The sequence below is a fragment of the Protopterus annectens genome, chromosome 11.part0 (assembly GCF_019279795.1).
Source record: "Protopterus annectens isolate FY-2018-M chromosome 11.part0, PAN1.0, whole genome shotgun sequence".
NCBI classification, from domain to species: Eukaryota; Metazoa; Chordata; order Ceratodontiformes; family Protopteridae; genus Protopterus; species Protopterus annectens.
In genome coordinates, this window is record NC_056745.1 from 265,815,475 (window position 1) to 265,842,876 (window position 27,402).

A 27,402-nucleotide genomic window follows, 5' to 3' on the forward strand; every position below is an offset into this window, starting at 1 on the left:
AGTTTAATAATTTCATATTGTGTCTCAAGTTTCTGTATCATATTTAAGATAGTACTAGAATTAAGTCAACGATTCATTTCCAAAGCATGACCTGTCTCCATGCTATGTCATCAGAAAGGGCCCTTTTGTTAAAGGAGTCTGTCACTCCAGTCAAGGCAAAGTAAATGTAAAACAGATCATGTACCAACTGATTTATCAAAATGCAGCTGTATGTATGTTTTTCAATTAATTTTCATATTGCAGTTATTTATCACATGCAAAGCAAAATACAGTTGTATTTCTCATTTATTTATTTTCAGTAGGCACTATTTTATATAATTATTATTTTTTAAGGAAATATTTTAGAAAATACACAAAGCTAGAATCAGAACAACAGCTTATAAAGTTCTTTTCACCAAAACCCAACCAATGTGATCCCACAGATGTTCTCCATTTCTTCTCCTTCAGGTTAGTTCTTTCTAGAATGTCTGGAGGCAGCAGCTGTAACAATGGCACTGGATTGTTAGAGATATGGACAATATAATGATTGAAGGTTGGACACTGCAAAGTGGCCAGGGTTTTAATATAGGAGATAAAGATACAATTGATGACTGTAATTAGTCTGTGATCTCTGATCATCACCATATTATATAGTTATCCCCTTCATGCGCTCAGAATCTTACTGAGATGTCAAGTGTAACTAACTGTACATGTGAATATTTTATTGCATTGCTGTTTCAGCTTGCATGGCAGTCACTGTAGAAAGGCATTGCATCACCAAAATCAAACGAGGTAAAGTACACTTTTCTACAGCAATCTTTTACTTTGGTAGACTGTTTACCTTTAATCAAGAATGACATGTTTTTGAGGAACTTGAACAAAGTCTTGAAGTTGGTGTAAGGCTTGTACTCTTTTTACTGTATATAAAGATGGCATCCCTTGAAGAGCTGGCTGACATCTTGTGTTGTCCAGCTGTTAATATTGTAACTGGCAAAGATCTCACTTTCTCCAAATACCAGGCACATTAGGCAGTGCTGTCACATGAAAGGCATTTTTCTGTTTGCATTGTTAGCTTTCAACACGACGTATCCTGCGGGTTGTGCCAGTGGTGAGGTTTGTTTGCTGCATAGCTGTAGAGGAAAAATAATGTAAAACATATTAGTATTCATTTTTGGAGTAATGTGTGCTTAAGTGCCATTCCAATTTTATCATTTAATTTCTAGTTAAAATACTACCTTATTAAAGTAGTACCTTAAACTTTGCACTGTGAAACGCCAAGTCTACTAATGTAATAGTTTCTCACCTGTAGATCATAAACATAGAGCGCTAGATCATTTGATGATATTTATCAGCTGCCTACCACAGAGTTTGCTTAAAATTAAAACTGGTAGTTAAATTAATTTCCCATGCTGAACCTTTCTTCCTTTGGCTGCCACTGACAGGCTACCTTGCCAGTTCTTACTAGTTTGTTATAGTACTCCAATGATTTCTTTTACTATTTCCATGTATCAGTGAGTTCCTTGGAAATGTAGTGAATGGTATCTCAAATGCAGTTATTTAATATCCTTTAAATGTGTCTTGCCATCCTTATAACACATACTTGGGAGTTGCAGGTGTTCAAAAGTGACTGAAGTCTGTGGCAGGACTTTTGTTTCCCAGTGTTTTATTACCTACATATATGTATAGTGAGAATAAGAAGTGATATTTAACTTCTTGCCATGAATTCTAAATATAATCAAGTCCGAATGACAGGATATCATTTTACGACTTTTATGTGAAACAGTCTAAGTTTCTAAGTTAATACTAACAGGGAAAAAGGCAAGTAGTTACTCTGAAATGCTTTACTGAAAACTAACAGTCATAGATACTGAGCTGTGGATGTAACTCATTAAACACAATGGGTATTTAAGCAAAAAGTGTTCTTGGTCTTGCGAAAATAGTTGCAATTCCTCAAAGTGCAGCTTAGCACTTCATTACTTCAAAAGTTGCTTGGAGTAATCTTGGTATATAAAAATGAGAAAAATGAGAAACAAAGTGAAAGGAAATTGTGTTTGCTTTGCCAAGACAGAGACAGTAGCAGGTTTATACCTACTGTCCTCCACCAAGCAGCACATATATGCTGTGCGTGAGCTGTTATTTGGAGGTTCAACAGAATAAGCTTTTTCAGAGACTATGGCATGACTGGGAGCATAGCCAAATAATCAGCTGTGCAGGGAAGCTAAGCACAGTATTTTCTGAGAACATTAGCTTTTGGTAGGTCTGTGAGTTACAGCCTATCATTTTCTCATATCAAGTGATTAGTAAGTTCTGTTTTACATGAAGACCAAGGTCTCATACATCTTGATTAATGAGTGTATTTCTGACCCCCCAAAATTAACATTAATAAAGATGATGATTAGTTCTTTGTAGTAAACAAAGCCCTGTTTTATGAAGATATTGATCGGTTTGCCTAGGCAGTGATTCCCTTCTCGGGGAAGGGGCAGAGAAATAGGAAGGATAAAGGAGCCCCAGTCAGGCATAATGGAAACAGGAGGGAGGGAATAAATATTTGAGAACAGATGAAGGGACAACAATAAAACATGAACAAAGGAAAACAAAACTTAGTAAGGAATTCTTTAGAAGACTAGAATTATATTGAAAACTGCCATAACATTTAAGAATAAAGCCCATGCTATAAATCAATTTGCTCTTTCTGTTCTAACTTACAGCTTTGGTATGACTGACTGGTTGGATCCAAAAGTGTATTGAATCAACTTGACACAAATACAAGAAATATGCTTAATGCTTATCAAATGATGTATAAAAATCAGGGTATACCACAGTTATATATTCCTTATACATTCTTTACTCTGAAGGAAGAATGGGCCTCCTCGAAAATGACATGTTTAGATCTGCAGTTATGGACTGTATACATATCTGCTGACCGCATCAGATACAAACCTAGGGAGAGGTTTAAAAAATGAGGAGGGGAAGTCTAAGATAACATTTTTGCTTAGTTTAGTATGAGCATTTTGGAATAAATTAGGAATGGAAATCAGACCAGATGTAGACAAAAATCAGCACGTGAATGTGCTAAAAAATAAGGAATAGAAGGAAAATGAGCAGGTGAAAAAAAAAAACTGAAAGTTCACAAATATAATGGTCAGTACAGAGACCTTCTGGAACAACCTTATATTGACCAAGATTTGACACAGGAATGGTTAATGAGAGGTGAATTCAAACCAAAAGATGCTAAGTAATGGTGACCCAGGATGGCAGACTACATACACAGTGGATTACAAAGTCCCTTGAAAACTTGGGAGAAGCAGACAAATGAAAGTTAGGTACACATTTTCTGCAGCAGCTAACTAGTCCTAACAGTGCTATGACATATCATTAGGTACTGGATATAGATCAGTTTTTTATGGTTTCTATTTTGTCTGTTTGGGGTCTAATTACTTGTTTGCATACCATTAGGTATCAATAAAGTTGAATTTTGATAACCTGTCATGTGATTTTTGTCTTACAGATTCCATCACAGCTTATATTTTGGGTAAATGTGACTAACGATGTTTTGAATAAATTATGACATTGTTAAGGTATGCATAGCTGAATATCTGTTGTGTGGTTTTAGAACTTTAATCATAAGTCTTTGAAAACTGGCACTTGCTCAATGAAGTCCAAAGGTTAAGACAGTGTTATAAAAAAAAAAAAACTTCAGGGATGGAGAAGCCTGTCTTTTCTTTGGCTACAAGGTTGATAGGAATATATCAGAATCAAGTGAGCACAAAAGACTTGCTTTGCATAGCCTTACTTTTAGGGATACGCACCAAATTTGGATATCACATTTTTTTTTCCAGAGATCATTACAAAATCTTATAGAGCTAACTGGCTTAGGGAATAACACAACTGGAACATTGTATTCACTTTTGGAGTCCTTAATAAGTCATATTTTAACTATTTTTTTCATTTCTTCGCTTGTTGCTTTTCTCTGGGACTCTGCTATCCTGTACAGTTTTAAGTTTACTTTCTCTCCAGTACAGTTTCAGTACTATGCTGTATTAAATCCATTCTACCATGTAGTTTAGAAAAGAATGCTTTGTTTCTCAGTAAAGTATCTTCTTGTTTCTGGGTCTTTGACAATGTTTCAACTGCTTGAACAGCAGAGATAGAACTTTCTGATACCCTACTATTATTATTATGAATGTCAGCTTCCAGTCTGACTACAAAACCTTCAGCTTTCTTCTGTGGTTTTAAAATGTATATGTGATATGCCTGCTCTGGCTTCCTTTTTCCAGTTTCTGTTATACTTTTTATTTATAGCATTCTTTTCTCCACCATCTCAGTTTCCTTGCTGATTTGCTAGAAACTTATTTTTAACACTTTGTACTCTGTATTAAACTCTCTGGATTTGGTATTCTTATTTTCACCCTCTGTTGCATCTCTTTTGTCCTTTGCATATGTTCCTTAACAATTTTCATAATGACTTTTAACATATCTTGCAAGCATATAAAGTGTATAATCACACTTTAATATGGAATTTTCTCTTAATCCAAAGTTTCCTTTGCTATGTCCTACAAGCCCCAAGGATATCTACAGTATAGTAACTCAGAAGGGGTAAATCCTGTTTTAGCTTGTGACATCGCTTACAGCAAAAAGGAGGTAGGGAAGTAACTTAGTCCTCTTTCCACCATAATTATTATAGTGCATTGAACCGAGTAAAGTCTTGACCAAATATGTCGTCTTGTGTTACATTAGGTACCAATGCTGCAGGCTACAGAACTTTACCCAACAGAGTTTGCATTTCTACATGTGTTACAGGATGATCCTTCCTGCCCCCCTCAACATGTATTACTTTCACCTTCCAATTGTCATCTATTTTATGTCTACAGACATATGGCTCAGTAACAGGTGTGATCATGTTCACAGAGTCTTGTCTTTCAATTTCTTCCCATCCACTACTACTATATATTTGGCTAACTGGATAGTGGCACAGAGACAATATGCTGATTCTACTACTTTTGCAGTTACTTTATCATTCTTTATTAATACAGTTTGATTGTCACCACATTGGTTAGAAATCACATTTTTGATAGACACATTTACATATTCATTACCAGCATGTTGACTAGAAGTAACATGTTGTGAAGTGCATTTCTATTACTGAAGCATACTAATTCAGTTGCTGATTTTTTTTTTTGTTGTCCACAGATATCTACACATTATTTGCTGCAGGTTTACATTGCACAGTTTTAAACAGTACTTCATAGGATAGTGACATTCCGGTTAGCACAACAAATTTATCAATGCTGTTAGGGTCACTCTGAAAAACTCATTTAAATTACTCTGGAGTATACTTTCGAATATACTAGCTGCTAAATGGTCAGTCTTTTTATTTTATTCTTTTTTTGTTCACTTCTAATTCTGAGCATAATTTTAGAATATATTTTAAAAGAGCCATTTACACTCTTGCATGAAGAAATGTACTGTTACAAAATTTCATTGGTTTGTTTTTCAGAAGACACACCAGTCCTAGATAGTAGTCCTTCTTTTAGTTTTTTCTAGTTTATATATATATATATATATATATATATATATATATATATATATATATATATATATTCAAGACCTGTTCCTGCATCAATTCAGGCTAATACATTTCCTGTTTGTCTTCTTTCTTACCCATATCCTCCCAGAACAGTAACCACTTATTAACCCCTACTAATGTTGCCAGAAATATCTGTCTCTTCAAACCACCTTCTCCTCTTTGTCTGTCTATACTAACCTGACTAACAGAACTAAACTTCCCTCAAATGCTTACAACATAAAACTGTATACTCTGTAACTATGCTCATAATACCATCCTCTGATTTTTTTAATGAGATGCAACTGATGCCAATGTACATTTCTATTTCTATTACTACAATAATCTACTTTTTTTCTGTTATATTAATGCTTATGTAACTTGTACATCTGGAGCTTTTCTCCCAACGACTCAGATGAAAACGGGCCTACACCCCAACAGACTATCCCAGTTAACAAATGTAAAATTAAATAAATAAATAAATGAATGTAGTCAATGCCCTCAATATGCATATATGCTTTAAGTGCTCCCCCTGTAAGGTAGGAAGACAATATTTTATCCTGGCCAGACTATCAATTAATTTGGTGACACATCTTCCAAACGCTATGAGATAAGCTTTAGTGTTATCACCCTTACTTCAACTGTTGGCTGTTTTTTGGGTTGTTAATATAGTTGCTATCCTATTAATCTGTGCCTGGAGGCTGGGTGTTCATTGATAGCCCCACTCTTCTCCTAAAGAGCAATGCTCCTCTTCTGAAGAGCCATTGTGTGCTGACCCATATTCATGTTGGTCTACACTAGTAGTCTCTGACTTTCTTAATTTCTTTCGCAAACTGTAACAGTTCCTTCACAAAACAATGTTATCGCTCTCTCTGTATTGTATATAGACCATATTTTGTCAACTAAAACCAGCAGCATAGCAATTATAATATACTGGATTTAGTACGTTTTTAAGTGCAGTTTGCCTATAGCACAAAAGTCAAATTAATATTGACTTTCAGTTTAAAATGAAATAAGCATATTTCTTTTTAGCATGTGTAGTAGTTGCTCACAGTTCTAATTTTAAAGCCTCTCAATGAAACTCCGTATTCTGGGGCATTGCAGTTCTTTTCAAGCTGCATTCCAATCCTAAAAACATCCAAAGCTTCACTTACTCCTTGAGTATATCCACAACTAGGTCCTTAGTACTCCCGATTCTTTTAGTATTTCCACAGTTTCTTCTAACTGTGGCCCACCAAGAGTCTCTTCTCTTGGCCTTGAAATATCTCTCTGTGATAGGCAAATATCTCTGATATTACGGGCATCTAGAATCTTTTTTAAACATCAGTTATTTATTTATTTATATTTCTTTTATGTATTGCTTTTGCATACTGGGTTTGTCTAGCTGAGCTAAAACCCCTTTTCACTGAAGGCCCAGGGAGAAAAGCTCCAAAAATGTAAAGTACAAAAATGTCATATGATTATATCATAATATTTCATGCAAAAATAGAAAACACATTGATAACAACATTAACAGTGAAAATTACCGTAAGAGAAATATTGCATAGCATTTGAATATAATTGTTTTAGGAGAAGATGTATCAACAATTACTATGATCATGGCACATATTTGGTGCCTGATTAAAGAGAAATAACAAAGAATAAGTAAGATGGTTATTTAAGATCACAGAACACAGAATCTTATGAATCACAAACAAGCAATTTATCAATGATGTATTGTTCCATTCCCCCTTTCCATCTATGACTTTCTACAGTCTCATTGCAGTTTTTTCTTATTTAAAATTTGTGAACACTTTGTGTGAGAACCATAATGCTTTCTTTTTGTGTTTGTTTTATTGACTTGTCTCACAAAAAATCTGTCTTACTGATGAAAACTCTATTTTTAACCAACATGATGCTCACTTAGTCTACAGATAAATACATATAAAGAACCAATAAAGCTTTCTAGCAAAGACTGTACAAAAAAGAAAACAAAAAAAAAACAGTATTTTACAATAAGCAAATTCCCTTAAATGAATTTTGTACAACTTTTTCTGAAGAAGTGCTTTGTTACCTGAAAAAACAAGTGTTGCATAGAATTTGCTGTGAAAGTTACTTACCTTTATTAGCCTTCATTAATGCAACAGTTAAGTTCATTTCACAATATTAAATACATAATATGACACTGACAGGTTTTGCTGCCCTATCTGTATACTGCCATATGGACTTCTATATATCATATTTCCCAGACTTCCCTATGTATACCCAATGCTCTAAAGTAGGTACATAGTTTTATCTAATTCAAGACAACAACATTCAAGCAAATCACCCTAGACATCCACAGCCCACCCCCACCCCCCATTAGGGAAACCACCGTAAAAAATTTCTCCAAAGCCAACTTCACGCTTCTTAAGATAGAGGTGGCAAACTTCATGACACCCATGCTGACGGACAATAGAGATACGACTGCTGAATCCTATACAATTGCACTTTATAAGGACTTACACGAGTGCATGGATCGTGCAATCCCTAACAGAACCAAGATGCTATCCTGCAAAAAAAGGAAGCCAATCTGGTGGTCCCCTGCTATAAACAAACTCTACAACAGAAGAAAGAAACTGTTGCAAAAAAGAGTAAAATCCCATGATTGGAGGAACTCCATGGTCAGTCTCAGTAAGAAGCTGAGATCCCTCATAAAATCCTCCAAAGCTAATTATGAAAACAAAATTGCCACTGATTCTAAAGACAACCACAAAGCATTCTATAGCTATGTCAAGAATCTCAATGGCAACACTCAGATCTGCTCTGAGTTACAGCACAATGGCACTAAATATACAGAACCAACTGGTATTGCCAACATCCTGGCAGATAGGTTCAGTGCTAACTTTACCCCTCTCTCATCCCCTAAAGGACCCATCTCTATACTGGAAGAATGCAAAGTACCTGTAATCACGGCTGCACAGGTAAAAAACACACTCTCCAAAGCCAAGAACACAGCATCCATGGGACCTGACAACATCCCAGGCTGCGTTCTACATGAACTACAGATCGAACTGGCACCTCACCTAAGTACCATGTTCAATCATAGCCTCACCTCAGGCTTTGTGCACAATGAATGGTGCACAGCAACGGTTATCCCACTCCACAAAGGGGGAGCCACCACGGACCCCGGGAACTACCACCCCATTAGCCTGACGAGCCTGGTGTGCAAGTCTATGGAGCATATCATCATGGAACTTATAAACAATAACACTGGTAATCTCCAAACTTTGGACCCTACTCGGTTTGGGTTTGTAAAAGGCAGATTATGTCTCCTAAACCTGATGACTTCTTTGAAGCGGTCACCAAAGCCGTAGATGAGGGTAAGGTGGTACACACAGCCTATCTAAATCTTGCCTAGGCTTTCGACACCATCCCCCACTCTGGAATTACAGACAAACTCACTAAACTAGGTATAAATCCCTATGTCACAAGATGGGTTGCCAACCCACACTGTGAAAGTAGCAGACTCTAGATCCAACTTCAGACCAGTGACAAGTGGAGTACCACAGGGTTCAGTCCTAGGTCCTCTCCTGTTTGGTAGCTACTTCTCTGAAGTACAGGCTAACACAGAAGGTCTTTGGCTAACAAAGTTCACAGATGACTGCAAATTAGGAGCCATAATCAAAACTCCTAACGATGTGGACATCCTACAAAAGGGCCTCACTGAGACAGATGCCTGGTGTCAAAGCCATGGCCTCAAGCTCAATGCCAAAAAGTGCATTGTCATCCCTTTTGGTAAAAACTCTGTATCCATGAACTACCACATAGGCGGTAGTCTACTTAACACCGAAAGTGTGATAAGAGACCTTGGGACACAGGTAGACAGTAGTCTCTCCTTTGATAATCACATCACCACAGTAGTCAGGAAATCCTTCTATGTGGCACACCTCATCACAAAAGGTTTCCCATCCAGAAAAAAAGAGGTCATTGTCCCCCTCTACTTATCACTCATTAGACCCATTATAGAGTACAATGCCACTTTTGGTATGTACCTCACAAGACATCTACAACAACTGGAAAGGCCACAGAAATACCTCACAAAGAGGATTACTGGCCTCAAATAGATGCCCTATGCAGACCGTCTCAAAAACTCCAGCTTGACTCTGTCACATATCGCCTACTCTGAGGTGATCTCTGCCTAACATACAAAGCTATGTCAAACCCAGAGCTGTTGGACATACTCCACGTAAAGAAATCCCAATCCCTCTGAGCTACACACTGTAGGGACCTAAACCTTGTCACTATAATAAACAGAACATGCTGGAGGGATAGATTCCTGTCCCAGAGACTTCCCATACTCTGGAACAAACTACCTATCTATCTCAAACAAAGCTCCTCATTAGTAGCACTCTTCAGGAAAAATCTTGATGATTGGATGGGAGATAGGAAATTCAACCCGGCGATCACTTCTGTGGCTTTGCTTGACAGGGGCACAGGAAAATAATTTTCTTGGGTGGCAAAAGCCATTTGGCTAGGCTTATATAGGCCCTAGGGCCAATAGCCTAGTACCTACCTATGAACCTATGTAGCACCATACTATTTTGAACACTTTTACTGTGAGGCTATAACACTAAGTGGCAGGTTGCCTATTTGAAGCAAGGGTGACTAACTTTCAACTGTTGCAGGCCGCATTATATAAATGTTGAAGAACTCGGGCCACTCAAGAATTAACCCCTGTTGCAGGTGACTCCTAGTGCCCTCCTACTGCGGAACTACAACCCAGGAGAATTCTGAATGATCATGCTCTTACTACTGAACTATAGCCCAGTAGAATTCTTAATGGTCATGCTTCCAGGGAAACGTTATGGAAGCACCTGTTAGGAGTACAAATGAATAAGTGGTATGCAGGGACTCAAAGCTCTGTTGGTCTGATTGATTTGATAAAGGACTGTTGCACTTTTCACCTTTAAATCTGATATCACATACATCTTTTAAGTTTAACCTACTACTCTTGGGACAGTGTACATAATGCTATTTAACTTAGCACACTGTAGTATCAACTGTAACTGTTTTAACTGACCCATACCAGCCCTCTGAACTGAGCACACTCTGTTTGTAGCATCTGTTACAACTGCATGAATCATTGATAAGGTGCCTAACAAAGGGCTGTGCTTTACTGGTGTATCTATACGTGACCAAGATCATGTTGCTCAAGTCAAGTGCCTAAATCATGAGACACTGAAGAACAGAATGCTGATTATTGTTTTGTACAGAAAATCATTACCACTGAAATTTCTATGGGCACATCAGCAGTGACTTCACTATTACAGAAGGAGAGAAAACTTTTTCTTATCTTGGAAGTCATTTGTTTTTTTTGGTCCTTAACTATGGGTTGAAGGGGAGCCATTCAGCTAGCATGAACAAATGAGAACAAAACAAAACTTAGTAAGGAACATTTTAGCAGACTAAACCTAATATTGAAAAGTGCCTTGACTTCCATGGGTTAGGGTCAAGCTATAAGTCAGCTTGCTTTTCCTGTTTTAATTTATAGCTTTGTCATGACTATCTGGCCCACAAAAGTATATCGGCTGGAGAGGAAAACAAGAAAACTACTACTTGCTTATTAAATCCATCCATCCATCCATCCATCCATCCATCCATCCATCCATCCATCCATCCATCCATCCATCCGTCCATCCATCCATCCATCCATCCATCCATCCATCCATCCATCCATCCGTCCATCCATCCATCCATCCATCCATCCATCCATCCATCCATCCGTCCATCCATCTATCCATCCATCCATCCATTTACAACCCCCTTTTCCCATTTTTGCACATGGAGTCGGAGTGTCACTTAACAGTGACAATCATCTAGAGCCAATTGGTTCACACCACCACCAGGTGATGGCTGTTCTTCCATACCATTCACGCGCATGCACTTGACATATAAAAAACAGTGCATGTCATAATTATATATCCATTGATCTGAAGGAGGTATGGGGCTCCTTGAAATTGACTATGTGTAGATGTGCATTTGTGAGACCTCATACATACTTGTTGACATTATTATAGTCAAGCATTGTGAAAGTTCTAACTTGTGAAGAAAACAAGTCTAACACGGCATTAGTGCTCAGATTAGCATAAGCATTTTGGAAAGTATCAGGAATGGAAACCAAACCAGTGGTAGAAAAAAGAAAATAAATTATATAAAGAACAGGACCACAAAGAAGAAATGAAACGGGAAAGCCCACAATTCTAGGGACAAGGAGAAAGGATTACTGTCACGACCAAACAATGATCAAAACTTGCTACGTGAATGGCTAAGAATAGATGAATTTAAACCAACAGATGAAAGGTTAATAATGGCAGCTCAGGATAGTGGGCCACATGCATGTTGGTTTACAAGGTCTATAACCCAAAACTAGGAATGGTTGTACATCGTGTTGCTGGCTGTGATTTAGTCATGGGTGAGAGTCTGTAAACTGAAATTTGTTTATTGGCATTTGTTTACCAGGAAAATCTGACTGAGCATTGCTGTTTTTCAGAAGAGGTCCATGGAGACAAGTTCCATTATTCAGACATCATTGACATCAATTACATTTCCAGTTTCAACTAAAACTAACAGTTACATAGGTTATATATGAATATTTTTTAAATACAAGGATGTATAATACATTGCAATATCATCAGTATGCACAGACTGGCAGATTTTATGTAAGAATATTTGTTGTTATAATGATCTGTTCAAAATCTCTAGGATATAGGAACATAAGAGAAGCTAGAACAACCCAAAGAAAGGAAGGAGTGGAGAAGGAACAAGGAGGATAAAGGAGATGAGATGATACAGGAGGGCATAGTTGTGATAATAGTACATTACATTTTGTGCAGTAGAGACTTATGATATGAATCCATATAGCTACATTAGTACCAGTCTAACCAGGAGTGGTGCAGGTTCAGAGCCATTTATCCATCATGTGTTGCTTTAGTTGGAATTTAACGTATTTTAGGTTGCAGGGCATTCTTAATTGGAGTGGGATGGTATTACAGCTGTTAGCAAAGCAGTGTGAATACAGAGAGTATACTACATTATTGTTTGGTTTAGTTATGGACAGTAATCATTTGTCAGTGGAGCGTGGAGGTCTCTTAATGTGAGAGTGATGATGGAGTGAAGAGACAGAATTTTTTCAGGGTCGTGCAGTAGTTCAAAGCTTATAATTAATTGTGAGTACAAGAGGCAATTATTTTGAACAAGTTTAGTTATTTTAGGGAGAGGTAGGGAGGTAGTGATGTGATCTATATTGTTTGTTAGTTGCGAATTTGTATACTTTACTATAGCATTGCTCTAGTTTGGCAGATGGAGAGGAGTTTAGATTGGTTAATATATGAAAAGCAAATAATAGGGTGGGGAGTACAAAAGAAATGGCTATGTTCTGTCTACACAGTCAGTAAGGTAATGTTTTACTCTATAGATGCAGCCAAGATTTTGGTGTGTCTTCTTTACTACTTGCTGAAGTTGGAGAAAGATACAATAATGTGGCACGATTGTTACACTGAGGATAGTGTAAACACTAATATACAGGTAGCTGAGAAGCACTGGAAAATTAGACAAAAAAGATTACTAAAAATAAAGTTCTGATCACATGGGATCAACCAATACCAATAATCAGTAAAGTAGAAGCATGAGAAGCAAATATTGTAGTTGATTTACGAAGGACAAAACTAAGTCATTAAATGCCAGCATATGCAAGCTGAAACTTGAGCAGTGTGGAATAAAGATATCCAGGTAGTGCAATAGGAATAATAAAAAGATGTTGTTGTGTCTTTCGGCTTTTCCCGGTTAGGGGTCGCCACAGCGGAATAAAAAGATAATTGTCAGGTATAAGTAAATAAGCTACCAATACAGGTGACTCCATATGAACTGCAGAAGGAGGCAATTATGGGTACATCTTGGATGCTGAGAGGAATGTTCTTGGCATGCATCATTATGGACTTGACTATAGCACATCAATTTGCTAGATCAAGCTATAGTACTATAGAACTGATCATGGTAAATGTGGCACCAGAAAAGGATCAATAAACAGCAGCACCAGGCACAGTGTTAAAAACAGCACTTCCACAAGCTAACACCTGACCTATAATACCTTGGTCACCATGGCAATCTTCGCTGAACACACAATATTCCTAGCTTCAATATTTCTGACATCGACTGTGCTAAACTCTACTGATTAAAAGTATCTTCAGAGGAGTTTATTGCAGACATAAATGTATTTGTATATGTGTACGTATATGTATTCTGAGTCTACAACCTTTACACACACACACACACACACACACACACACACACACACACACACACACACACACACACACACACACACACACACACACACTAATGGAATGCTTTAAACACTGTAATTTAGTGACAACTTCTGCAGAGCACATAACACAGATCAGAATGTTTTCATTGTAAACTACTGCCAGTGCAGTCTAAGTGTGCACTAGCAATGATCCCCTGGTTTTGTGAGATTTCTCCTGTCCTAGAGCCATTCAGTTTTAGAGTCTGAAAAAATACCACTGTAGTACTATAGTTTGCAAACGGTGTCAGTTAAAAGACTTAAGAGAGGGTATGTCAACGGTACCTGAACTGTGCTCAGCTGGAAAGCCATACTTCTGCAGTTTCTGTGAAAAACACCCTTTGTTTTATTTTTGCCTCAGATTTGTAGGAGTTACTTATAACTTATTCTCACAGGTGCGCTTGAGAGATGAGTAACTGTCAGCTTCTGCAACTTTATTAATTTTAACTGGCAAGAGATTATAAAACATTACCTGAAAAATCTAACTTGTACTGAAAGCCCCCAACTGTAAAGGCCAGTGTGCTTGCTGGATTTCCTTGGTACTTTATTTCAATATCGCTGTTAGAAATGGAGCATTCAGTGTTAGTGCCACTCTGAAAAATATAAAAAAAAGAAGAAACTATGTTATATACATTTCCGATGAATAAAAAAAGGTCCCACAAAATACAAATGCATTATGTTAGCAATATTTGGTGTAAATTAATGGACAGTTACAGTGCTGAAAATGCAAGTTCAGGAACTGGATGATCAGTACAGTACAGTGGTAGCTTTGTCGTCTCAAATCAAGAGGTTCTCCGGTTCGATTCTTGGCTGGATTGCCTTCTGTGTGGAGTCTGCATGTCCTCCCTGTGTTTGTGTAGGTTTCCTCCTGTATTACATGCATCTTGAGTGTTTCTCTCCGGGTCTCCGCTGAAAATTGGCTTTGTTCCAAGTTGAACTTTCCCGGTTAACAAATGTTAAATAAATAGCATTTGACCAGAAAGTGTCTTGGCAGTTGACACTGAGGGTTAAAGCTGTTAGCTGTAGTTCCAGTGGTACAGGGTTTGATTCTCGCAGCCCTCATTTGTCTACTGTGTGACCTTGAGCAAGTCACTTAACTAGATAATGCTTTGGAGCAACTGGGAAAAAGGACAAGGCTCCTTAATGGTCTCCTGGACTGCAAGCCTACTAACTACCTATGGAAGGAAGTTTAGGCATCCTTGCTTATTTTCTATAGAGGTAGAATAAAATACTGTATTGTACTGTTTCCACTTCAGTGACCTCAGGTATCTGTATATCCATTGTAGGGATAGCATGACTAGAGAGGTGTTCATTGATGGAATTCACCTCCATGTGACAAGAACATGGAGCTACCATATCCTCACTCCAAAGATGAAGGGATGCTACTTATACCATCAGAATAAAATGTTTTAAGTATCTTTATTTACTTATTGTATGTAGATAACTGGGTATGTTTTATAAGTTTAAAACCTGGGAACAATGTTTGTGATTACATTCGTACAAGTAAAGATGCAAGAATTTTTGTAATCCGTACATTGTATATATGTATAACTCAGAGGACACACAACATAAATCTTTTGTGGGTAATAGAAGCTGTTGGATTAACTCATCAAAAGCAAATGTAGTAAGGTAAGCAACTACAAGTCTAGTTCTGCAGCAAGAATCAGCATTATAGATTATTAATATATGCATGCCAGAGTCAGAACATAGAAACATATCAACTTTCAGGTTACCAAAATGTGTTCTTTTTATGCTTATAATATAATATAACTTAAACAGAAGATAATAAAGCACTTTCCTTTGATATCAAATTCTGTTCAAGTGCTGCTAAATAAACAATCCTTAATATGTCAGTAATAAAGACTTTCATAACAATATACAGTTTTTCATATAGTAAACTATCTAGTTGTCTGTCATTTTTGGATAATTTCCATTCATTGTTTAATCATCCAAATTCTTCATATGTTATTTATGTTAAATATTATTGCTTATTTTTAAATATTTTAATAAAATATTTAAACAAAAAAATTCTGTTCAAGTAAAAGAAAATGCTGTTTTCTTTGATTTACAGCTGAGTCCCTGTTAGAAACCAAATTGCTTTTCATACATAATTTTATTTAATACATGGGAATGTGATATTTAGTACATTTTTTTATATTTTCGGCATTCTTGATTTGTTTCAAATAAACCCTCTACTCTCTTCTAAAATAAATGACTACAGCAGGAGTACATATAACCTGATACCAACATATGAGGTAGGATAACCAAATATATATTGTATTCAGTATTCAATGTAGCATTCATTGTCATTAGTATTTTATGTAAGTGTGATACTTAGCATCTTAGTGCATTGTCATTAGGTTATTAGCAGGTTACAGTGAAACCATGTACTGATGACAAAATACAACATGAAAATCACAACTCGGTGAACCGCCTAATAATATTTAAGCATATAAACCTCTTACTCTCATAAACTACAAGTAAAATAACTATTTATTGCAATTAGTTTTGCAGGGGGGTAAGGTTGTGCCCCCTGCACTCTCCAGTGTTGAGGCTGTACTCCCCCTGTACCCATGGAAGTTTGTTAGACTAGTCAGTGCTTTTTAAGTATTTTTAAATACTACTGACAGCAGAATGCATACATTGTTAATTTATTTGCAAGTATCAATAATTTGCAAAACTACACCATTGTCCCCATTTTTTTTGAGTTGCATAGTTAGGAAGATTTTGGATTGCTAAAATGGATTTTTCCCTGCCATGTTACATTTTCTTCTTTTCTTGCTTGTAATTTAAGTTGCTTCAAGGTCTCTCTCATTTCTACCCTGTTGTTAAAATCTCCCCATTTCTTATCCTCTTGAACCCTATCCAGGACAAAAAAAATGAAAGTTCTCATGATCTTGAAATGATTTAAAGTGTTTATATAATGTATTATTTAATTTTTTTTTTTAGTTTTTGTATCATAAAAATGTTCTACAATACACTTTTGAAGGCATCTAGTAGTCATGCCAGCATGAAAAGCCTCACAATATCTAGATATAACAATGTAAATAATACCAATGGAATCACATGCAGAGTGCCTTTCGGCATAAATAACGTGATTATGATGGTGTAGAGTAATAAATTTACCCTGCATTATGTGGCAACAAGCTTTACAAAAATCACAAGCAAGCGCGCTTGCTATCTTATTAGTTGTATTTGTTTTGATAAACTTGTCATCCATCTGTAAACATTCTTTAATAGTTTTGGCCTTTTTATATACAATAAATGGTGTGTCCCTCAGAAATGTGTGTGTGTATGTGTATATATATATATATATATATATATATATATATATATATATATATATATATATATATATTGTAATAAAATAAAACAGTATCACCACCAACTAACCACTAACATAAAATAAACTTAAAAAAAATGAATACTATGAAACCAGATAGGGGCTATTTCTGTGCTCTCCTCTTTTGAAGGAGTTTCCTGTGACACCATTTTTACTTGTGGTAACCTATTCTTTATCCTCTCATTTTTGAACCCAGCTATCTAGTTAACCGGCTGCTTAAAGAATTATCAGATTGTTTGCAGCTTTTTAAGTGGAAACTGAGACCTCACTATCGGTATTGGTTGGCTCTCCTTTTATTGTGGAGTTCCCTGGGACAATCAAACTACCTGCTGCAGTATATTTCTGTGGTATTTATAGTATTTATAGTACTGTAATTTTTCACTTCATATAGTTGAACCATCTATTTTATTAGATAGTTCAAAGAGGCCTTAGACTGTTGTTGCAGTCATGGTTGTAACGTTGGCTTGTACAACAAATGGAGCATTTGGTTTCTGGGATAAACTAAACTTGTAACAAAAAGCTCCATTTCATTCAAATATTTACTACAAACCATGTACTCTTGTATATCGGAGCGTTTGTGAACCAGTCTATTGATTTGTTGAGATGGAGGGGGATTCTCAGTCCCATTCACAAAGTGACTCTGTGGGACAGTTAACACAATTAATTGAATTGTTGACTCAGCAGGTCAACCAGATTAACACCACTTTGCGTTTGCTTCCTATTGCCAACCCAAACAATGGTCTTGGGAATAATAATGTTCACAGTTTTGCACAAACCAGCCAAATGGTAGATTCTATATCAGGAAGGGGAGTTTTATTGAGCAACAAAAGAAATAGGAACATAGAAACAAACGGGAGAAATGAGTATATTACGAAGTCAGGCAATGGACGAAAGGACAATAATATATCATCTATTTCGAATGGCAATACAAGGAAGGACTTTAAAAACTGGTTGACACATGATTTCACTTTTTTCATGAGTCATGTACCTCTAGATGATGAACAGGTTAGTCTACAAGAGAGACTCAAACATTTTGAAAATAAACTGAAAATAATCAAAGTTTTGAAAATAAACTGAAAAAAATCAAAGTCACTACAGTTTGAAAATGCCTATTTGAAAAAAGGTTTAGTACAATCACAAATACCAAAGGAACTGAGATTGTACAAGTTTCCCTTTGGAGTTTTGTATGGGTCCAAGGAATATTTTAGTCTTATTGAGGTGTTTAATAGGCACAGGACTGAACTGTTAGAATTTACTATGAAATTTAATACTGAAAGTATTGATGTGCTTATGAAAGAGGTTACAACACTAGAACAGGCTATTACCACTGATTTATTATTTATTGAATATGAAAACAAGTTTAATAACATCGTTTTGTATGTAGACAAACATGTTGATCAAGTGATAAAACGGAAAGAGACAAAGTTACAGAGGGACAGCAATGATAAGAGATGGGAAGGCATGCACCCTTAATAACAATGTAGGGTTACACAAAGGTAGAGGTAGCGACAATGTAGACTGAGTGACAGAGGTAATACCTGAGGCAGAAGAAGAGCAACTTATTGACTATGTCAAATAGGAAAGCGATGAGTGCACCATGGACTGTAGCACAAGCTCCAATAAAATTCCAACGAGATTTCCTTATTGAACAAAGTCCACATTTATTATTAAAAACAAACCAACTGCAGTAAAATATGTGAGCGCTTTCGCGTTGCTATACAACGCTTCATCAGACATAAAAACAGTTTTCAAATGCCTCATTATAAACACCTGCATATAATGACATCATGATACTCTTAAAGGAGCAAACATATAAAAAACGGACATATAAAAGCTCAACATCGCTTACAATAGCAGGGATTTCATGGTGCTTAATGTTTTAAAGGTCTAGAAGCTAAAAACGGCTTAATAGTAAGCCTGTCATTAAGCCCAAATCTGTGGGCTTGTAGCTTCAAGATCCATTTACCTTCCCTCTCTTCAACCCTATTTTTGATGTTACCTAATCTACCATCAGTAGTGACCATTTCAAGGACCAGAAACCTAAACATATGTGTGTCACCTTGGTCCACAATATGTTTCGCCAATGCATTCAAAGTGTTTCCTTTCGCTATTGCGTAAACATGCTCTCTGATACGTTCGCGTAACGATCTAGTCGTCATCCCCACATAAAAGGTCCGGCAAGATTGACAATCTGCTAAGTATACTAAATTGACAGATTTACAATTGGCATGGTGTTTGAATGTATATGTCCTCTTAGTCTCAGGGTGTGTGTAACTATTGGTGTTAGCAAAAAATTGTAAATCTGTCAACTAATCTTTTCATCTATCATTAGAAGATTCCAATGTTTGTTGAAAATATCTAGGACATGATTGTTTCTATTGGTGTATGGAATAACAATCCTATTTGTACTAGATGTGTTTCTGGTCCTAGGTTGAATGGATTGAGTACAGGATCTATTTATCAACGGAGCTCCCTCATTAATTCTGCTAGAATCACCTTCTGAAATAGCCTCAGATACTAGTTTCTTGTCATAACCCCTAGATATAAAATCCCTAGCTAAACTTGCTTTCTGTTTATGGTAGGCTGTTTGTTCTGATGTCAATCTAGAAACCCTGGTGGTTTGATTCTTAATAATGTTCCTATATATATGTTGAGGGTGCATACTCCCACAATGTAGCAGATTATTCTTCCAGCAAGTTTTTCTGAAGAGTTCAGTATCAAAGCCATGAATACTCTTGATGATCTTGACATCTAGGAAATCAATGTTGTCCATGGAGTGAGAACAATCAAAACTAAGAAAATCTGTGGAAGCATTGAGATATGTAACAAAACTTAAAAGTTGTTCAACAGTTCCTCCCCATAGGAGAAACACATCGTCCACAAATCTATTATAAAACTTTAAGTTGTCAATGTATTCAGAGTCACCATTCAGCACGAATGTGTGTTCCCAATGTGCCAACACCAAATTAGCATAGGCGTTGGCACATGGGGTACCCATCGCAACTCCTTTGATTTGTAAAAAATAATTGTTTTGATAGCATAAAACATTGTTCTCAAGAATAATCTCAAGTAATGACATACATCTATTGATCATGTGAGATGCTAACTTAATGTGAACTAACATGGCTCTGACGAACTCCAAACCTATTAGATTAGTTCCCTGGTAGATACAAGACCTAGAGTAGCATATAAAAACATGCTTTCACTCAACAGGTTACTTTGTTACGACAGGACACGAACCCAAGTTCAGAGGAGTCACAAAACAGGCACTTTTGCCTGTCATACTTGTAATCAATGCAGATACATTGCTAACACCAATAGTTACACACGCCCTGAGACTAAGAGGACATATACATTCAAACACCATGCCAATTGTAAATCTGTCAATTTAGTATACTTAGCAGATTGTCAATCTTGCCAGACCTTTTATGTGGGGATGACGACTAGATCGTTACGCGAACGTATCAGAGAGCATGTTTACTAATAGCTTAAAGGAAACACTTTGAATGCATTGGCGAAACATATTGTGGACCAAGGTGACACACATATGTTTAGGTTTCTGGTCCTTGAAATGGTCACTACTGATGGTAGATTAGGTAACATCAAAAATAGGGTTGAAGAGAGGGAAGGCAAATGGATCTTGAAGCTACAAGCCCACAGATTTGGGCTTAATGACAGGCTTACTATTAAGCCGTTTTTAGCTTCTAGACCTTTAAAACATTAAGCACCATAAAATCCCTGCTATTGTAAGCGATGTTGAGCTTTTTTATGTCCGTTTTTTATATGTTTGCTCCTTTAAGAGTATCATGATGTCATTATATGCAGGTGTTTATAATGAGGCATTTGAAAACTGTTTTTATGTCTGATGAAGCGTTGTATAGCAACGCAAAAGCGCTCACATATTTTACTGCAGTTGGTTTGTTTTTAATAATAAATGTGGACTTTGTTCAATAAGGAAATCTCGTTGGAATTTTATTGGAGCTTGTGCTACAGTCCATGGTGCACTCATCGCTTTCCTATTTTACATTGCTTATTTGAGGAGAGTGCTTTACCTGGCGGCGTTGTTTCTTTCTTTTTTATAACTTATTGACTATGATGATTTTTTTAGAGGTTGAGGAGACTGGTGATTGGAACCAGTGGGTTGGGGATTCTCCAAAATCCAGAAGATCAGAGAAGATATAAAATAGGAGTGAAAGAGGGCATTTTTGGCCCAACAGAGAACATGAGGGAGGGGGAGAACAAGTTACAGAGGGAGAGGACAGAACACCAGGTCGTACAGGAACAGATAGAGGACAACAGACTAGAGTGTATAGAAAGTAAATATGATAGGAGATTGTTAAGCTGGAATCTTCAACTTCACAGAAAGGGAAATTAACAACACTTGCTTTAACCTGTTTAAAAGGGATTTAAGTTTATTTCAAAACACAAAGGGAACATAGCAGAAACCATCATTGACTTAAAACTGTTCACTAGGAAGTTGAACCTTTCCTTTTTGAACAGAGACACAGTGAATTTGATGACATCACAGTCATTTAAAAAGAAGAGCACTTAAACTCCCCACTCCATAAGTCACTACAGATCTTTGAAAAAGCCTGTGAGAGGGACCTTTATACATTATATGGGAAAAAGATGAGGAGTCCCCAGAATCTAACTCATAAGGAACAGTGCCTGTTGGAGGATTTATCTAGTGATTAATCTATTAGTGCCATGAAACCCGATAAGGGGAGAGGTGTAATGATAGCAACACACACTGATTACACTAGCAGAATTTTTAACATGCTTTTGGATGATACACGTTACACAGTGGTATCGAAAAACGAGATTAACATAGCCCACAGGAAGATAAGATTTATTTTTGTAACATGCACTTTTCCAGGGTATAATCACTCCAGAAATTTATGATTTTTTTGTTGAACAGGAACCTTATTATTTCGGCAGTATTTGGAATCCCTAAAATACATAAAAGTGTAGAGGATCCACCTTAAAGGTTAATAGTCGCAGTGCAAGGGTCCAAAACGTACCCTTTAGCGATATACTTAGATAAGAAGGTAAAACCTGTGTTGAGTCAATATACACACATTTTAAGGGATTCGTGGGACGTTTTAGCAAAACTTGATATCAACTGTTCATACGATCAGACTTAGTTTTTGACAGTGGATGTAATTGATCTGTTTTAATGTATCCCCTCACCAGGAAGGGTTGGAACTATTAGAGGAAATACTTGTACAAAGCAAAATGTTCACATTGCAAGGGGTACGCTTTTTGGTTGACCTTATGGAGATAGTCCTAACCAGCAATTTTATGTACTTTGAAGGGGAATACTTTAAACAGATCACTGGTGTTGCAATGGGGGCAGCGTGTGCCCCCAGTTTTGCTAATATTGTGATGTTAAGCTGGGAGAAAAAGTTTACCCTGAACTCTGTATATGTCACACAATGGTTGAACTACTAAAGATTTTTGGATGATATGTTCTTTGTATGGAAGGGTGACCCTACTGGAACAGTATCATTTATGGGCTACCTAGAAGGTACTACAACACTCCTTAGGTTCACATATAATTACAACAAGGATGGCACACATTTTCTGGATATTCACCTTAGAATACAAAACAGGACACTGACATCTAGTATTTATAGAAAAGAAAGATATTCCAATTATTTCCTCCATTTTGACAGTAGGCATCCATGATACTGTAAGAGGAACCTAGTGAAAGGGCAATTCATTTGAGCAGCTAGGATGCACTCAAATGAGAAACTATTTAAGGAAGAGTTGGGAAAAATGACATCTATGTTTTTGGACAGGGGGTACCCGTTGGACATGCTAACTAGTCTTAGGAAGGAAGTAGAGGACAATAGGGGGACACAAATTCCCTTGTATATTGGGCAAACCAGAACTTCTAGGTAAAATAGGTCAGAATAACACAGTTGATACAGATTCATTTAAAAATGTCGTGGTTATAAAGTATAATGAAATTAACCGCAAAATAAAAAAAGTTATTTCACAGAATTTGGCAATTTTGTGAATGGATGATGAGTTGTTTCAGCATGTAGAGAGTGACCCTGTCTTTATTCACAAGGTGAACAAGAACTTGAAGGAAATATTGGAACAGAGATTTATAAAAAAAAGAGACCACCAAATGTGGTAGATGCAATTACTGTCAGTTTATTGTTGATATGGTAGATGTTATTTTGAACAACTGTTTTTGTACAAAAATTACCTTTAGGAAAGGGGACTGCAACACTGTTGGTCTTATTTACTTGGCCCTCTGTAATGTTTGCCATTCATTTTACATAGGGAAAACAGAGAGAAAATTGTCCAAAAGAATTTCTGAACACCTGTTTGATATAAAGAGAGGCAATCACAAGAATGTGCTATATAGACATTCTTGTGTATGTGAAGAATTTAAAAAATTTGTTTTTGGCATCGTAGAAATAGTTCCTGTGAATGCCAGGGGTGGAGCCTGGGAAGGTACGATAGAATATAAGGAACTTCTCTAGCAGCTTAGGTTGGATGCTATTGCAAAACTCAGGTCTCAGTGATCACATTTCCATTAACCCTGTGTTAAAAATGACAGCAGCTAAGTTGTGAATGTTTTTTGTTGGTCTGATGGATTATTCATACATTTGTATTTTTATTTTCACGCATTTGCATTTTTATTTTATTGTATATACTTACATTTATATGTGAGTTTTTATGTACTATACGCACTACTTGCGTTATGTGTTTTTGAACAAACAACAATGTTTTTATGTATTTTTTCAGGATGAACTGCATTAGCTATTATGTTGATGAAAGGGTTAAAAAAGTAATTGTTTTACCAGTTAATTGGATAATGGATTTATTGAAGAAGTATAAGAAGGTGATGTTTTTACATTTTTTTAGTTCTGAAGAAGTCCTGGAGTTGAACGAAAGAGCTTAACCTGGATTTTAATAAATGGATTGTATATTACCTCTTGGCTGAATACCGTGGAGTCATTTGGTTACAATAAAACTAGATAAGAGCTTTCAGACCACTTCCATGTCCTTCCTCAGATCTAACTCCACCATTAATGCATACACTATTTATATGACACTTTGTCAAATCAAAAGCATGATTTCATACATATATTAAATATATCAACATTACCAATAACAGGTGAAAACAACAGCAACTTCAGTATCACAGAGACCCCCTAGGGACAGCAGCCTCTTCAGTATCACAGTGAACCCCTATGGATGACAGTCATGGTAACCCCTAGGAATGGCAGTCACTTCAGTATTAAAGTGAACCCCTAGGGATGACAGCCACATCAGTATCATAGTGATCCATAGGGATGACAGCCACATCAGTATCATAGTGACCCGTAGGGATGGCAACCATCAGTATCACAGTGAATTCTAAGGATGGTTGCCACTTCAACATCACAGTGAACCCTAGGAATGACAGCCACTTCACTATTATACTGATCCATAGGGATGATAGACACAGTGACTCCTAGGGACGGCAGTCACTTCAGTATCACAGTGACCTCTAGGGATGACAGCCTCATCAGCATCACAGTGACCCCTAGGGATGATGGCTATTTCAGTATCACAGTGAGCCATAGGGATGATAGCCACATCATTCTTACAGTGATCCCTATGGATACCAGGAGGAGGAGGTGTTACGTATATAAAAGTGGAGCAGTACAATGTAGAGCCTGCTGCAGATTCACTGTGTGCACTAGTGTGGAGCAGTACAATGTAGAGCCTGTTGCAGATTCACTATGTGCACTAGTGCACAATACAGAGACATATACACAGACAGACAGGTGCACAGAAAGACAGACACACACATGAATGTGTGCACTCCCTGCTTTGAATATTCATGGCGTTGTGATGCTGGGGCAGACAAACTTAACTACTCAAACTCCAGCATGACAGTCTATGCTCACTTGACTATCAGATCCTAGAGCCTGGCAAGGCCATCAAACATTCTCCAGGGCATAGAGGGAACAGCCAGTAGAAAGATTACTAGGAAATATCAGCAGACCCATGACTAATATGAATGAATGGAACTAAAGCTTGACTTAAGAGGTGATGAAAGTAAGGCTTAAAACAAAACAAAAGCATAACATACACAAGTGTATCAGAGTGAGACTGGCAGGAGTGCCATTACACTTCATGGCAAAGCGAGAACTGAACTCAGAGCAGCACCTTTAGGTAATCCCATTTTAATTGTTGCTGACTGCAATCTTAAATAGGACAGTTTCACCATCCGGGTTCTGCTTTGCAGGTAGATTTGGGGTTCACTTGTTGGAGTGGATATTTAAGTCTGGGGACCTAAGTTTAAATACTAGGATGAAATGTGACACTGCATGAAAGGCCTTTGTGATATGTAGGAAAAGAGCAACCAAGTACTCACACCTATCTGCGTTTTACATCAAGTGATCACTGAAATTTATAACAGCAATCTCAATGACATGCCCTTCCATGAAGCCATGTTGGTGTCTCTCAGGATGTAATACTGCTTAAGGTACGAGTCAAGCTGTTTATGACCTATCATTTGCAGCAGTTTGATGAATGAGGTCAGCAGAAATATGTGACTATCATTTTCTAGAGTACCTTGGTATTGACATATAGGCAGTGATGCATTCAACGAGTCTTTCTGAGGACTACAGATGATCTCAGTGGTTACAGATCTGTTTCATTTGTATGTATTCAAAGAATGCATTAAGCAGATTTTTCACCTGAAAAAGTGATTCTGGTACTTCAGAGGACTTTGACTAATTAACAGAACAATTTGGGGGTGTACAGCAATAAGAATATCTCAAATAACTGGAAGACATTCTGTTTATTTTGCAGTTCTTTTATATTACAATTTGTTAGACACATATATTTTGATACCGGGTTAATGTTTACTTGGCACGCCTGGTTTGCCCATTACAAATGGATAAAATATATGTCATACTTAATCCCTCATAAGAATTATCTTGTGTGTGTGTCCCATGCATTCTTGAATTCTGTTACCGTTGCTTGACACAGTGACCTTTTCAGAAAGGATGACAAACATTCACCATCCCTTCTGTGAAATAAAGCTTACTTGTGTCTCTCCTCAATTATAGCATCTCTTTCTCATATAACTTCCTCTTATAAAAATGTTACCCCATTGGACTCTATGGATTCTACTAAGCTACCTAAAGTTTCATTTATGTCCAACATTACCACTTCCATTTGTCAGGATTATATTCTACATTGTCTTTGCATGGTTCCTAGTATATGGCACATACCACATTTATTACTCTTCTGTGAAGTCTAGCTATTTTATGTTGAAAATATAAACTTTTCAAAATGGCAAATAATACTGTAGATGGGGTCTTATGATCTGCATATGCAGTTGGATAATAATGTGTTATTTTCTATTGTTTTTTTCCCCTGCACATACCACAGTACTCCAAAGGCCTTCTTGGATTTTCTATGCCATTGCTAATTTACCTGTATACCTTCTGATAAAACTATTTCAGGCCTCTGTCTGCATTCATTGCTGCTAAAGTTTCCCTTTTTCATTTTTGTGCTCCTTTCTTGAGTTTTTGCTTCAAATTTGAGCTGATATGTTTTAAATCATTCATCTTATCATGCTGCCTATTTCCCAGTCATTTTTCTTCACCTTTTCTGCATCTTTTCTTACATAAATGTCATGAGAAAAACAAGAGGCAGACTTCATTCCAGACCTTCTGCAACATCATTTATAAAGACATTGAAAAGAGAGAGTTTTGGTGTCAGGACCTGTGATCACCTGACATCATCCTTTCACATGGATAAACTCCATTTTCTATTTACCCTCATTGCCTTATTAATATTTTTACTGTTCCAAACTAAGACCAACTCTAAGTCTGTATAATTTGTTCAGCAACTCTAATATGAGTAGCCCAGTGGAACATCACAATGGTCTCACTTCTGAGCTACTACTTTATATGAGCTCCCTGCAAATAAAATAAGTAGCATTGTTATCGAATGATTACTGGAATATAATTGAGCAGTTTTAATAATGAACTCTAAGACCTTGACACCTAAATATCTTAATTTACATCTTAAATGGAGATTGCTTTTATAGTAATATAGGGTCTGTATCCTTATTTCCCCATGATTTTATTTCTCCCTGCTGAATTCTTTGTTTTATTTTTCATCAGTTAATTGATGTGACTATGGTTTTCAAATGCTATTTAATCTACTTGGACT

At 36.7% G+C, this 27,402-nt stretch overlaps 1 protein-coding gene across 2 annotated transcripts in view; it reads right to left on the reverse strand.

Annotated features, from left to right (window-relative positions):
- Nucleotides 1-267: 267 nt before the first annotated feature.
- Nucleotides 268-27,402, reverse strand: part of LOC122815322 (protein mono-ADP-ribosyltransferase PARP12-like) — a 289,865-nt gene continuing 262,730 nt past the window's right edge. For both annotated transcript variants that reach the window (XM_044087735.1, XM_044087736.1), the window contains 2 exons: nt 14,335-14,455; nt 268-1,109 (listed from right to left, as the gene is read on the reverse strand). In XM_044087735.1, the coding sequence (XP_043943670.1) occupies nt 1,048-1,109; nt 14,335-14,455 (183 nt within the window). In that variant the 3' untranslated portion in view covers nt 268-1,047. The remainder of the gene's footprint in view (nt 1,110-14,334; nt 14,456-27,402) is intronic.